The sequence below is a fragment of the Megalops cyprinoides genome, chromosome 16 (assembly GCF_013368585.1).
Source record: "Megalops cyprinoides isolate fMegCyp1 chromosome 16, fMegCyp1.pri, whole genome shotgun sequence".
Taxonomy (NCBI): domain Eukaryota; kingdom Metazoa; phylum Chordata; class Actinopteri; order Elopiformes; family Megalopidae; genus Megalops; species Megalops cyprinoides.
In genome coordinates, this window is record NC_050598.1 from 20953275 (window position 1) to 20968274 (window position 15000).

The 15000-nt window shown below is 46.9% G+C and overlaps 1 protein-coding gene across 6 annotated transcripts in view; it reads left to right on the forward strand.

The window, feature by feature from the left end:
- Window positions 1–15000, forward strand: part of fam13b (family with sequence similarity 13 member B) — a 47384-nt gene that overhangs the window by 10356 nt on the left and 22028 nt on the right. For all 6 annotated transcript variants that reach the window (XM_036547529.1, XM_036547532.1, XM_036547534.1 and 3 more), the window contains exons 2-7: window positions 691–851; window positions 1545–1725; window positions 3705–3917; window positions 4507–4684; window positions 5188–5332; window positions 11836–11963. In XM_036547529.1, coding sequence (XP_036403422.1) covers window positions 1575–1725; window positions 3705–3917; window positions 4507–4684; window positions 5188–5332; window positions 11836–11963 — 815 coding nt within the window. In that variant the 5' untranslated portion in view covers window positions 691–851; window positions 1545–1574. The remainder of the gene's footprint in view (window positions 1–690; window positions 852–1544; window positions 1726–3704; window positions 3918–4506; window positions 4685–5187; window positions 5333–11835; window positions 11964–15000) is intronic.

Below are 15000 nucleotides of genomic sequence, written 5' to 3' on the forward strand. Positions count from 1 at the left end.
AATGTTGCTCTGCCTTCCAACATGGAACATTCCGGGACATAGTGCCCAGCTGGAGGCCTGTTCTTCAATGGAACAGTCTTTCTTGTGCTTGATGTTGATCAGTTGCTGGGGGAACAGCGCTGGTGGAAAGAGCTCTACAGATAATGGTGTTTTTAAGATGACTTATTCTCCCTTGTAAAGGAACTTGCTGCAATTGGGGAAAGAATTCGTTTCTCCGGTACAGTAGACTTGAAGATGAATCCGCTTGACACCATTAGACCATTATGATTCACTCTCCCCGAATTGCTGCTGATGGATAAAAGCCTGTGCGGTTTCTGTCCCATCAGGGGGTGGCAAGGGCCCTTTCTAATGCTAAACACGGCAGCTGTCACACACAGATACCTTTTGGATTAAAATTCCTCCAGCAGTGTTGTCTGCATAGTCTGCGTGTGATGTTATGTGTGGAATGCTGGTTAGAGTGGAACTGATGGTGTTTTTTTTTTTTTTTTTGAATCTTGGGGTCAAGGGTCATGTGCAAAACAATGCAGGTGCATTTGTTTTTCGTGTTTTCTTTGTTCGTCTAGTTTTTATTGCCGGTTCTGGCCAGTTAGCATTTCTTTGCCGGTTAAACTTAAATGTGAGGTAATTATAAGTTGGCTCATATTGCAGCAGGAAGGATTCGAGACGCCTTTCCCTCCTCTTTCCCTGCAGTTTAACTACTGAAGTCCTGAAGAGGATTTGCGGTCTGTCAATGAGGAACTACAGGCTCATCTTTTGCCACAACCTGAAGCAGCCATAGATGACCATTGGATTCACTGAGAGTGAGTGGAGCAGGAGATAAGGTGAACTTCTGGGTGTTTACGTGCTCAAAGGTAAGACTTTTTGAATGGTTTTTGTGAATTTTTAATAAATATAAAAGAGGGAAGTTACATTTATAAAAATAAAGAACATATGTAATGAAAATGTTTAAAAATGGAATCTCATACACTCATGTGTATTCCATGTGAGGCCATTAGTGCCTTTTTGTAGTAAAGCAATGAAGCAACAGATAATCCAGGCAGACATGTTTAGTGTGATGTATGCAGGGCCAGCCTTATTTGGCTCGGCCGCCGACCCCACAGCGTGTGTTGGTGGAGGGGGGATACGTGTCTGGGTCAGGGCAGCGCTGCGGAAGAGTGTCTGTCACACAGCCGTCAGGCCGCCAAGGGCTGTCACCGCCCAGGCACCTGCTCCCATTAGCCCTGTCAGTGTGCTTGTACTGATCTTTGTCAGAGACTTGCACATGACTCTCGCTGGGCTTGCATAACCGCCCGCTGCATGGTGTGGGACGCGGGGGTGGGGGCCTGATAAGAGCTGGAGATGACAGACTGGGAGGGGTCGGCTCTGTATTCCGCCCGGCTGGCTCTTTTTCCCCTCGTGTTTCTAACAGCACGGCCTTCCTCTCCTGTTGCAGTGACAGGGGCCGGGGCTGAGGTGTGTGTGTGTGTGGGGGGGGGGGGTGTTCTGTCAGAGGGACAGTGCAGGGGTGAGGGCGAATCTCAGTGTGTCCCTTGTCCCGCCCACAGACCGAAGCAAGCAGCCCGGCTGTGGAAGCGATGAGGAAGAGCCTCTCTCCTTCCCTCAGCGACTCCCTCAGCACGGCGAGGGTTTTCGGGATCCCCCTGGAGGAGGTGCAGCAGAGCGGGCAGCCCGGGCAAGGGGTCCCCCTGCTGGTCAAGCACATCGTGGAGTACATCGAGGAGCACGGTGAGGCCTTAGCTCGGCTCAACGGGTTTTTACCACGAATGGGGTTGTGAGAGCAAAGAGAGAAGGCACCTCTCACCAGGAAGGGAATGCACACGTTCTTTGACTGTCATTGCGGTCTCTTGTGGCATAGTGGTCAGGGTTGGGTTTCGTAATGCTTCACTGCTGCACTGATTCTGTGTGCATTTCTTTGTTTGTGCTGGGAGAACCACTGAAAGTCTGAAATTCTTTTTCAAGTTTCATGTCGCCACAGCTTGACCTGGGAAGCCCCCAGGTAACTCATACTTGAAATAAATGTTTGTCAGTCATTGTTGCAAGTGGGACTTTGGTGAGTAACAATTACCTTCCCTTAACCTTCCCCCCTACTCCACATAAAGTGAGACTTTGGTGAGTAACAATTACCTTCCCCCCCCCTACTTCACATAAACCCAGAGGAACCAAACTGAACAGTACAGTGTTAATTTTTTAAAACGTCGTAGTCTACGGTTTGTGAAAGCTGCACGCATAAGTTGTATCTGGGGTTAACACAGCACCCCTCATAACAAAATGTACAATGCGTTTATCTTGGGTTGCTGTAGAACTGTCATACCAAAAATGTTTACGAAGATCAAGTGATAAGCTGAACTTGCAACGCCCTGTGATCAAATAGATGGGCTTCCTTTGTAATGTAAGTTTGTGCCAACTTACTTTTTTATAGCTATGTTAGTATGTAAGGATAAGAAGCCAGAGAAACAAGGTTTAAGGGTTATATTTTCGGGTATGTGGGTCGTTCAGATGCAGAAACGAAGCAGGCTCGTTTGCATGTAGGCCGCAGTCGTCTGAGCTACTCTTGACATTATTTCGGCCATATTTTCCTCTCAGTAGAATGAAATGATTAAAGTTTCCTACCAAGCTCTTTGTTTGTTGTGTTTAGCTGGACTTAACTCTGGATGACTTTTCAGTCACAATAATTAGTGTGTGAAATTAGGTAGAATTAGACGCATTACACAACAAGATTCGCTTTTTCCTCCTTTCACGCCACCGCAGTATTAATGATTGCGCAGTCTAGCGTACTAAAGTACCCCAAAAGCTAATCAGCCAGTGAAAATACTTTAATCTGTCTGTTTGCACTCAAACTGGCTGCCATGACTGTGATTCAGTAAGAGTGCTCTCAGCCGAAGCCAGTCAGCTGGAGCCGGAATGGAGGTTGGCACGGAAGGGGCGCATACCAGTGCAGTCTGCCATGCAGTCCTTGTTTCCCAGCACCGGCTCTCTCTAAGCGCAGTTCGGTGCCATCTCCCATCATGCATTGCGCTGGAAATGAGGGGAATTAAAAAAGTTCTCATGTGGCGTGAGTTTAAACATAACAGAGGGAGATGGGGTCTTTCCACTCCCTGGACGAGGGGAGAGCGTCAACAGTGGGTAATTAATTAAACAGACAGCCACAAGGTTATCTGCTCGCTACATCGGAGCTTTGGGGGAAGCCACAGAACAACAGTTTTGAATGGGATTCTGTTCACAGAGCAGTGAGTTTTTGATGTCAGTTTCCCCTTCTGCCCGAGTTCAGACCTGAGATTAAACAAACATAAACGTGAGATAAAGTGCACCCATTAGTAATGCATTAATCTTTGCTAAAATAATCAGCCATTTATTAAAAAAACTTTGTTGTTTTTTTTTAAAACAAGCTAACACAGATGAATATGCAGTCCTCTGGCCATGATAATCAGTCGCTACAAGATACTTGTCGCACTGGACATTTAAGTGATGCAAACATTATGAAACAAATGTCATATAAATGGCATGGTCAATGAATGTCCCAGAGTGTACATTTACAGCCCAGGAAGTGGTATCTCCTCTCTTATCTCGGGAAGTCTAGACCTGGAGGGCCTGTTCTTTGGGGCCTTGATGAGTGGTGTCTCTTCTCCATTCTCTCTGAGGGTCTGGACCTCTAGGGCCTGTTCTTCGGGGCTTTGCTGAGTGGTGTCTCCTCTCCTTTCTCCCAGGGGGTCTGGACCTGGAGGGCCTGTTCTTGGTGAACGGGAACGCGGAGCGCGTGGAGTGGCTGCGGCAGCGTTACGACAGCGGCGAGGAGGTGGACCTGGAGAAGGAGGCCGACCTGGCCTCGGCCGTCAGCCTGCTGCGCCTCTTCCTGCAGGAGCTCCCGGAGCCCGTCATCCCCGCCAGCATGCAGGCGCACATCCTGCAGCTGTACCAAGGTGTCCGCCCCCGTCCTCCTCCTCCTGCCTGTCCCATTACATTACATCACATTATGTTACTGGCATTTAGCAGATGCTCTTATAGCACACAGTGGCTGGTATGAGAGAGTCGGGTACGTTTCTCAAGAAAGGATGGAAATAGTGCTTTTAAGTCCATTGTGAGAAGTGCACACCTGTGTACCTCTGGACATGGTCATGAAAACAATGTTGTTCACGTCCAAACCACATCAGATACATTACAGTACATTAATTTATTGTCATTTAGCAGACACTTTCATCCATGGTGACTTAGTGACAGTTGTACATGTTACCCATTTATACAGCTGGATATTTATTGAGGCAATTATGGGTTAAGTGCCTTGCCCAAGGGCACAACAGCAGTGTCCCATTGGGGAATCGAACCCTCAATCGCTTTTCGGTTAGGAGTCCTGCTCCTTACCACTGTGCTACACCGCCGTCCCCTCTTCTCTTTATGCTCTGTCCTTCACCCTTTGAAACCCAATTCATTAAAGCTCCTCTTCGGTATGATCTTTAGTTTAACTCTTTATTTTGTTTATTTTCTTACCCCGACACCCCAAAAAATCTCCAGACTACAGCAGCGAAGAGGAGCTGGCCAGAAATATGAAGTACTTCCTGCAGCAGCTGCCTCAGGTCAACTACAGCCTGCTGCGCTTCCTGTGCCGCTTCCTGTCCAGTGTGGCGTCGCTTCAGGAGGAGAGCTGGAGCACGGGAGCCCTCGCCGCCGTCTTCGGCCCGGACGTCTTCCAGTAAGACTCGCCTCGAGGTTTATCCGAAACGCAGCTGCGCAACTGTAATCCTGGAATGTAACTGTGCTCCAGTAACTGTGACGAGATTCGCAAAAAATGTGTGTGTCAGTGTTGGAAAGTACAGTAGAGACCTTCCATGAGTGAGGGATGGAGGATCTCCACTCTACATGGCCATCCTCAATCTGTAACAATTGGTAGCCAGCTGGCTAAATATTGTAAGAGTTAAAACTTTATAAAGTGTGATAAATTAGAAGCTGTTATACTGAAGGGAAGCTGTTGATGAGTTTTACATTGACGTTGATTGTCTGGGGTAGTTGAGTGCTGTCTAGAGTCAAGGGAGTTGACCTGGTAATCGAGGGATGAGAGTTTTGAAATGGCTGCTCCATATGTTCCGTATTCTTAAAGCCAGTAACCGTCTGAAAAGAATCTACAGTCTCCCCGGCGGTATAATGATTTAGCACACAATCTCACCTACAACATACCCTCCATCTTCTCTATGGCAGCCTGGACACTGACGTGGAGGACCTCAAGGAGCAGGAGTCGGTGAGCCGCATCCTGGCTGAGCTGCTGGAGAACCAGGAGGAGTTCTTCGATTCGGATGACGATGACGTCTCCACGACCAATGACTACAGCTCCATCAATGAGCAAGTAAGGCCCCTGTCCTCCTCATCTCCCTCTGACTCACACTCACACGCTCCTGGCCGTCAGCTAGGCTGCATCCTGATTTAGCTTTTCCAGCTTCCAGTTTGTCTCTGGATGAGTATCAGTGGGCAGTTGCTGAGAGACGGGGCACATCTATGTTATTTACAGCCTTTGAGGATCACATATAGAGAGGAGTGGTTTTTTTTATCAAATGTGTGTCTTCACTGGGTTACAAATAACAGTAACCCATATGAATGGAAAGCATACATCTGTCCTGACTGATCTTTGAAACAGAAATATTCTTTTGACCTGTGGATGTCCTAGTGAGATGATACATGTTGAACAAGAGTAAGTCCAATTTCCCCATTTGTAACCTGTCTGGAATCCACAGATGCTTTCAGTCTTTGGTCAATTGTAGAGATGAGTCATTTTAAAGGTCTGGAATCTTTCAGAGTGCGGAAAACGGCCACAGAAATGAAGTAGAGGAGGACAAGCAGCATTATTTATTCAAGTGCACAAAAAAATGTCATAGTTTTGTGGCTCAGTCACAAAAGGTGCTCCCTCCAAGTACACAGTGAGCCCTACAGCCCAGACGTTGCCAGCTCAAGTCTGGGCATGTCATTAGCTGACTGCGCCCAGAGCAGCCAGCAGCCAGAGTCCGGAACAGCAGGACACAATTGTCTTTATTCTGCTTAGGGTCTGGTGGCCTTAAATTGGCCAGGGCCCTGTTAGCACCTCCTAGCGTCTCACCAGCCCACAGTAGTTTACTGGCTGTGACAGGCAGTGAAAGGTACACAGCTCCTCCTGTTGGCCCTGGCTCTCCTGTAGTATACCGTGGGTCTGAGTGTTAAAAATAGTGTATTGGAAGAGTGCATAGGCATTACACCGTGCTCAAGCTGGGCAAGGCCAGTCCCTGGGGGGAGGATAAAAGGCATAGTTTTTGTTTGAAGTCAAAGCGATAATTATTCTCAGAATTAGATGATGTGGAGCTGTGAGTCTATCAGGTGTTCTAAAAAAGCACCGAGATGTTTTTAATGTTGACATTGTCTTGTAATTGGGTGTCTTGCACCTGGTGCCACCAAGAGGCACGCCTGTGTCAGGCATTCACCCTCCCAGTGTGAAGTGGCGGGCTGTGAATGGTGTGTTTGTTTATGACAGCGGACGCTCGGTGCCATCCCCTTTGAGAGGTGACGACGGCTCGACACCCTGCCTGTTTGTGCATTCTACAGAGTCATAGGCTGGATTGGAAAGATTAAAATCTCGTTCGAATTCCCATCCCCCTGCCTTTAAGTTTGCATTAGTTATCAGTCTGGGGAGCCACAGGAGAGGAGCGGGCCTATCCTAAATCTCAGCCTAATCCTCTGTTGAAAACTGCTTGAATTCCAGGGCTGGGCAGTCTCTTACACAGGAAGGAGATGAGAAGCTATAAATTTTCTCCCCAGTGATTTTTTTTTCTTTCCTGTATCGTGCCTAAAAATCTTAAGGAGAGGTTCAAGAATGGCTGTCTGTATGAAATAATAAGTAACCGCTGACTTACATAACAGCATGATGTAACTTTGGAACAGACACCTGCATCAGTCCCTGGAGACCTCTCCTTTTCATCACAGTATTTTAGAATTATGTCACTCCTCAAGCCGGACAAATGGAAAGCATGCAGCCAAAATCAGTGCATAATTGGCCTGAACTTTGGCAGGGATTAGAGTGTGTTGCTGGAACTCCAGTCTACAGTTTGATGGCGCTGTGATTATGCGCAGGGTTGGTGGCATTCAGGACAAATCTTGATATCATTTAGAGGCCGTTTCATTTGAATGTCACTATGAATAACAACATGGTCCTGCTACATAGCGCTGATTCTCCATTTCCCTTGTGCTGCAGTGGTGGAATATTGAGTCTAGGTACATAAAAGCGGAACAGTAAACCTCAAATTAAAGCCAGGATTACATTTCTGTATCCTCTTATTGTGTGTATCATTCCATCTCTGCTCCTTTTCCTGGCAGTTAAACCCACAGGTTCTCAGCTTCACTGTGTTTGGAACGAATCAAAGCAGGGGAAAGTATAAACGGTTCCCAAATCCCCCCACCCCATATGGGGCTCCACCCATATCGGTGTGTGCTAATTTCAGCAGACTCCCACTAGTCTAAAGCTTCTCTCTGAATCAGACAGTCTTAACCATAGATGTATTAAATTACATTAGACCTTTGTTTTAGGAGCCAGGGTGGTATTGACTGAAAGCTTATGCACTCTGACCAGTACAGCAAGCAGACAACACAGCTGCATACCCATTAGACAGAAGGCAGAAGCCCAAATGGGTCCGCAGCATTTGCAGTGAGGCACGTGCTGCTTTCAGTGTGCCAGACTCAGCACAGTAGATGTGCGTGACCAGGAACCCATGCTGCCTCTGTGAATGCGGTCTTTTCATCTTTGCACGCTGGCTAAATTAAACCTATGGTCCTATTGTACTGCTGTACCGTCAACGTCACAGCAACCTCATGAAAATGTTTTGGGTCAGCTAGCAGTGGACCTCCCCATAACATCCCATAACAGGGCTGTTACTGGGGTAAACGACAACCCCTCTAGCTAATTCCTCCTCCTCTGAGGAATGAGACACTGGAGTTTAGTGCATTTGATTTCGGAGAACTATGCACTGGGGCAGCCAGAGCTAGGTGAAGGGGTGTGGGGTGCCAGTTACCCCAGATGGAGGCAGGCCAGACACTTGGAGGAGCACATACCACCTCATTAGGGTCTGTAATTAATATCATCTTAAATCATTCATTTGTCCCACTCAGCTTTTGCTATTCCAGTAGGGGTGAACCTTTTTATGTCGGGAACACCCCTGTCTCACTGCCCCCACATGCTCAGTATTCTTGGGAAGGTCTGCTGGATCCTCACTGCTGCTCAGGTTTTTTATCTTTTTGATTTAATGATTTCTTTATATTTGATACTGTCTTGAATTGTTCAAATAACTGTGTCAAACCATTGTTGACAGCAAGGAAATGTTATCCTAATAGGGTGTCAGTGCATTTTACAGGTAGGAGTCATACACTCCCTCCACTGAACCTTTGGGCAGTTCTTGTATACCCCTTATACACTGGACTGCTTGAACCAGGATGGCCCTCACAGTTCCGGCCTCAGGTTGTTTTCCATTGCCATTTAAGGGAAGTGGCACCTTCAGGCTGTTGAGTCAGTAGGTCAGCTGAAGCTGTGTGAAGGTTGCTTCATGTCTGATTTAAAGGACAAGGGGAGTGAGATAATGCTCGATGATTAGAAGTGGGATTTCCCTCCATTTCCTTTTTTCCAATTTCATTTACAGTAACTTGATCCTGCAGGCTGGATATATGCAGTTAGCAGGAGAGAGAGCATTGTGGTTCAGCTGTTAAAACTCTGAACGCTGACAAGGAAGTCTGACAACTCGCACACAGTGGTTAATTGTTAATGCCCCCCTCACCCCCGTGTGTCGCACTCCTCCAGGATTCTTCAGTAACTGCAGTTGTTGAGTGTCCACCCCCCCCCCCTCGACTCGGGCACCAGACAGCGCCCATGCCCTCTCGTTCCTCACATTCTTGCCTCTGCCTACTCGCCGCATCACGGGTGAACCTGACCGCACCACGCACACAATTTTTGAAACGATGTCATCTGTGAACGCAGCTGAAACTCTGTGGTCTCAGAACAGGAACCTGTTTTTCCATTTCTGTTTTGGCGGAAAATGTAGTCTTGAGTTGTATTAGAGTTGTCTGACTGGCGAGTGCTTGGCCTGACACGCAGATGTGCCTTAAGTCAAAATGGGTGGCTTCTCATTTGGGCTTGTTTCTACTAGACGATTTCATGTCTGCAGCATCTCTCCCAAGTTTATTCCAATTGTGTTTTATAAGGGTGGAGTGCTGTAACACAAGAATGTAGTTCATATCCAGTTTATTTTTTTCTGTCTGAGCAACGGAGATTGTGTTACATAATCAAGCATTTCTCTTAAGCATCGTTTTTCTGTTTGCGGCCTAACCGAGAAGGCCGGCATCTGGTCATCAGTAATTGGTGCGTTGTCACATGTTTCATAGCGGCGTGTAGTTTCACAGTTGACCTAAAAATGCAGAAGACAGTGCACATGTGCTACACACCCCCCTGCTGACACGTACTTCTCTTTCACCTCCAGGCTGTGTGTCTGAACTTGTGAGAGAACTCTTATGTAATCGGCAGAACTGCCTTGGACGGGAGTCTTCGGTGCATTCATTCACCTATCTAAATCAGATTACCATTAAATCACACCACATTAGCATTGGTCAGCAGATGTTATTTTGAGAAGCATTTGGGCAAGAGAGAATGTTTCGAGTAAACGGCGCCCACAGATTTTATTTCTGTATTTTTTGTGTTGAGTGTTCTGTGTTCTTTTGTATCTGCAGTGACCATTCTGGGCTGTAGGCTCGTTACTGTATGTGCTGTTGAACATCAGTTCAAACCCATTCATGTGAAGCCTTAGTTGCGCTAGTTATTTGCCTCACTGCCTATAGGATGAGTTCATTCTTGCTAAAGGTGTGAAATTTGAAGAATGTGTAAGAGTGAGGGTTTTGTACCATCCACACAAAAAATAAGGATCATTAGCAAACTGTGAGTAATCATTTTGGTTCCCAGAATAAATAACCTACAGAGAACATGTAGTTTTGATGTCCCGCTGTCACTGGAAGGGCAGACTACGCCACTGAAGTGGTGCTGTACCCAGCAAATGCCACCATTATCACACTGCACAAGAGCCATATCGGTCTGCATACATGATGAGGTTGGAGCTCCTTAATCCAATGAGGTGCAAAGAGAGCGGTTGCCATGGAGACTAGCAGCCATGATTCCGCAGCAGAAACAGCGGCCGTTATGGGTAGAGGCTTCCAGATGTTGGAGGGAAAATGCCATATTAAGTGTACATAGAACACCTGTTTTACATAGCAGATACAGAGCACTTTGAATTGAGAATCTTTTGTTCTCAATCTATTGTACTTACAAAACAAGAAGTGTGTGTCGGGAGCTTCAAGAAATGGGTTTCCATGGGCGGCAGCTGCACACAAGCCCAACATCACTGCGCAATGCCAAGTGACAGCTGGAGTGGTGCAAAGCATGCCACCACTGGAAACGCCAGTGGAAACACCTTTTCTGGAGTAACGAATCACGCTTCACTATCTGGCAGTCTGATGGACGAATCTGGGTTTGGCAGATGCCAGGAGAGCGCTACCTACCGGAATGTACAATGCCTACTGTAAAGTTGCTGCATACAAAGACATTTTAGACAATTGTATGCTTCCAACTTAGTGGCGACAGTTTTGGGAAGGCCCTTTCCTGTTGCAAAATGACTGTGCCCCTGTGCACAAAGCAAAGTCCATAAAGACATGGTTTGACGAGTTTGGTGTGTAGAACTCCAGTGGCCTGCACAGAGCCCTGACCTTAACCCCATTGAACGCCTTTGGGATGAATTAGAACGCCGATTGTGAGCCAGGCCTTCTCGTCCAACATCAGTGCCTGACCTCACAAATGCTCTTTTGGCTGAATGGGCACAAATTCCCACAGACACACTCCAAAATCTTGTGGAAAGCCTTCCCAGAAGAGCGGAGGCTGTTATAGCTGCAAAGGGGGGGCAACTCCATATTAATGCCTATGGTTTTGGAATGGGATGTCCAATAAGCTCATATAGGTGTGATGGTCAGGTGTCCACATACTTTTGGCCATATAGTGTATGTTTCATATCCACGTGTGTTGGCTCAAGAGAATGGTAAGTCTATAACAGTATATCTTGAGTGTAACGTGCATATCTCTTTCAGTTAGGTGCGGAGCACAGATTCAACTATACACAGCAGTAGGGATCTCACACTGGGGCTGACCTAGTTCTATGCTCTCCCATGGTTTTGAGTTGTCCCCGTGTCTCAGTATTTTTGTCCATTTTGCATAATGCTGAGCGCTCGCACTCGCATAGCATGGTGCAGTTGCGCAGTACGTGCTTATAACTCATTTACTATGCAGGTGTGGCCAGGAGATCATGTTGCAAAAGTTTATGTGATAAACGCAGAAGCTTGCTTTGATAAACAAAGTAGCTTTTGGATAGTCAGTGCATTCTCTGAAACAACAATCCACTGTTTAACATCATGACACGAGCACTGAAGCTGTTCATCTGTCTGTGTGCTCTTAATCCTTGTGGAAAACATGCCCCTGATTGATAGTAAGGCTTTTGTGTGGCCCTGCCAGGTGGTTGTTAAATGCACCTCACCTTTGCCAGCTGGCAGGGCGGCTTAGGAATGCTACCTCTTGTACCAGCTCTGAGGTGGAGTCACATGCTGGCGTGTTGATGCTGGTCATACTAATGACCCAATGGAAGCACTCCTTTTTCGTTCAGCTTAGATCCCACCTGACAGGGGGGGAGAGTAGTCTGGGTACACTGAAAAATTGGGATGTAATTTGCTTTCTTTGATTCTCTCTCTGAGATGGCAGCTGAATGATTGCTGGAGCGCCTTCTAAAATGTCTGCCCCCTCCTCCCCTCCAGATCACTGAGCTGCTGGATGACGAAAAGCTGGAGGCATGCGAGGAGCTGCCCCAGGACCGAGAAGACAGCCCAGTGGATGGCTCCCCATCGGACGCCCCCAAAATCACCCAGGTCACCCCCTCCTCCAGGTGAGATGGACTTCCCACCCACGCTTTCATCACGTCCCCTCCCCACACACCTTTTTAACTGCCCCATGGACATCTGGCCCCAGAGCAGCTGGGCGTCGGGTTTCAGATCTGTGAAATCAGTATCCACATAAGCACTGAAACGGCGTGTCTACGGACACGCTCACACTCTGTAACAACATTCCTCCATATGTATGTCACATTCCAAACACACTGCTCATGTCAGCACTGTCATGGTCTTCATCAGTCTGAGCTGTGCTGGGCCTGTTGCATAATGTGGAGTCAGTAAGCTCCTGACAGAGCTGGTTTTCAGTTAAATGTTGCGCGAGTCTTAGAGTTAAAATATACCTGTGACGTTTCCCGAACGTTGGAGGTAAATGACTAGCCGGCGGCCCTGGTGCTACTGAGGCCTTTCTCAGCGCCCTGGTTCCTGTGATCCTGTGGATCCCTGTAGTGCTAAAAGGATGAGAGCTGTCTTTGAACTGAGCAGGGATGAGAGCAGAGGTCCAGACCTGAGAGAGTCACACATGAACCTCTCTTTGTGTTCTCCTGTGCCGACTCCAGCAGAGCCCTGGCTCCTAAATGCCAGGTTCCCACTTTAAAGCCATGTCTGTGAGAAGAATGTGGCCTCTACCTTTTGCATGATTGATTTTATAACCGTGCTCCACATTTTGAACATGCCGTTGAAGGTGTCTGTCAAGGGCAAACAGAATAGTATTTATTAGTGTTGGTGTCCTGTGGCTCTGTTTAAGCTTGGCAACAGATTGAGATGTCTTCAAAACATGCAAAACAAGCATGCAAGAAAGCTGGACTGGATGTGAAGCGTAAACATTTCAGACCAGCCAATAATTCCTTCAGCCAGTATCTTGTCACCTGTAGTGGTTGTCCATGCCATTGGTGGCCAGTCCCTCTTAATTGCTGATTGCACAGTTTGGTTTTGGTTCTACCTTATGATTGAGATGAGAAAAAAAAATACAACAAGCTTTGGCTGTAGTCCTACTCCAGGTCTCGTATCACAGAGGGCCATGATGGCCGTCCTTTGGCCCACTTACTCCGTATTTTAAGGTGATTAAATGCATTAATCCTTAATCCACAGAAACAGACAAACATGTGCACCGAGGCAGGACAAGAAGAACCCCTTCTTCATTCCAAGGGCATTTTTTTACTTCCAATTTGTGGCTTTTGCTATCATTGAACACTCTTGTCCTCATTCTCTATGTATTTTGGACAGCGCAATACATCGGGTATTATGGGTAAATCTTAGTGTTGGCGTCAGCAGACTTGCTTGAGGCATTTAATGGATGCAAATGCTACAGTTGTCTCCACATACACTTTATATCCTCAGTAGTGTTGACACGGTCATCCACACACACATATCAGCCTCCTCTTGGCCAACAGATTCCCCCCTTAGTCCCCAAAAATCACCAATCACTCCCCTAAGGAGATAGGATTCTTTAATATTGGGACCCTGCGATTTTTAGGCTCTCACCAGATGGGAGATTTCAGCAGTGGCCAGACATCAGAGGATGTGCAGCGGTTTGACATTCTCTTTAACCCAGAAGCTGTTTTAAGCAGCAGCAGCAGCAGTATTAGGGCCCAGGCGGACTCACGCGGCCTGCGGAAACTGCCTTAATTGATCCTGATGGACAGAGCGGGGGAGAAACAAGCCCATTAGGGAGCTAAAAAGCAGCCGTGGGGGCTGGGCACTACACCCACTGGATGGCTAGCTTTGGTTTTTGTTTGAAGCAGAAGTGTGCCATCTGCATGCTCAGGAGGAGAAACTGAGAATGGGCTCGTTGGCTAAGTGACGCCGCAATGTCGCCGTCTCTCTGAAGTAGCTGCCCCAGACACATGCCTGAGGGGCTTCACGCATGAAAATGTGTGATTTGTATGTTCCTCCTTAGCATTATTATGCAACTCAAAGCACTTGTCATTAAAATTCGCCAATAAGCGTAAGTACTGTTCTACCTTATGAATAGCTTATTTTGTTTCCATTTGCATGTTTTACTTGTGTAGCTTTTTGTGTTTTTCATCTTGAGAAAATTGGTAATTTTTTTTAGTCTTTCATGTGATTTTGCTTGGTTTTCTGAGCTCTAACTAGTGTAATGTTGTTTCTAAATAGTCTGTACACCAGCCCATAGCTACTGGGCTGACAAAGATGCATGAAACAGAGCTCCTTTAGGAGTTTTGTGTTATCATTAAAGCACAAATCAGCAGACTATTTATATCAGAGCTTACCTCCCAATTCCATGTGGCACAGCGAGTAGGGTGGAAATCTCCAGAGTTGGGGACAGAAGAATGGAGCTTTTGACTGTACACAGTACATCTCATTAAAATTCAACTTAAAGGATAGTGTCTGTCCACGCAACTTTTATTTAGATATAAACCACTGCTTTAAGCACAATGTTGATATTCACTCGTAACCTCAAAATATAGGTTATCTAGCCTACCGTAATCTTGGAGAGACAATTGGCTATAGAATATTGTTGACTTGTTTGTGTCAAGAGGCTGGGAGCTATTGAAGCCATCCCTGTTTGCTTCAACAGAGTCAGACACCGACTGCGTGTCTTAAAGCTAAATTTACCCCGGATACATATCCATTTCGCCCCGACATGGAAAGTATTTTTCATGGGGCACTGACATAAATGGCAGTGGCGAGGAATGTCATTCTTGAGACACTGCTGGCAGAGGTCACAGCAACAGAATGTGTGAACAGCTGTTTGCACGCAGGGACCGTCTGGGGGTTGGGGGGGTGTGGGGGGGCACCCACCCCAATCCCATCCCCCATCAATGTCTACACCACAACAGCCACTAGGCTTTACCCACAACAAGTCACGGGGGAGCCAAGGAAAACGAGCGTGGTCTTGTTCCAAGGCTGAGGAGCTGAAGACATTATATATGAAGGTGGCTGGACCACAGCTTGACACGGACACCAACCTCCCATCTTATCTTTGTCAACAGGCAAGGAAAAGCCATCTTTCATGCAAGGGGTTATGCGACATGTGATACTTTAAGCTGGCATATGTGGCTGTGCGGTTAA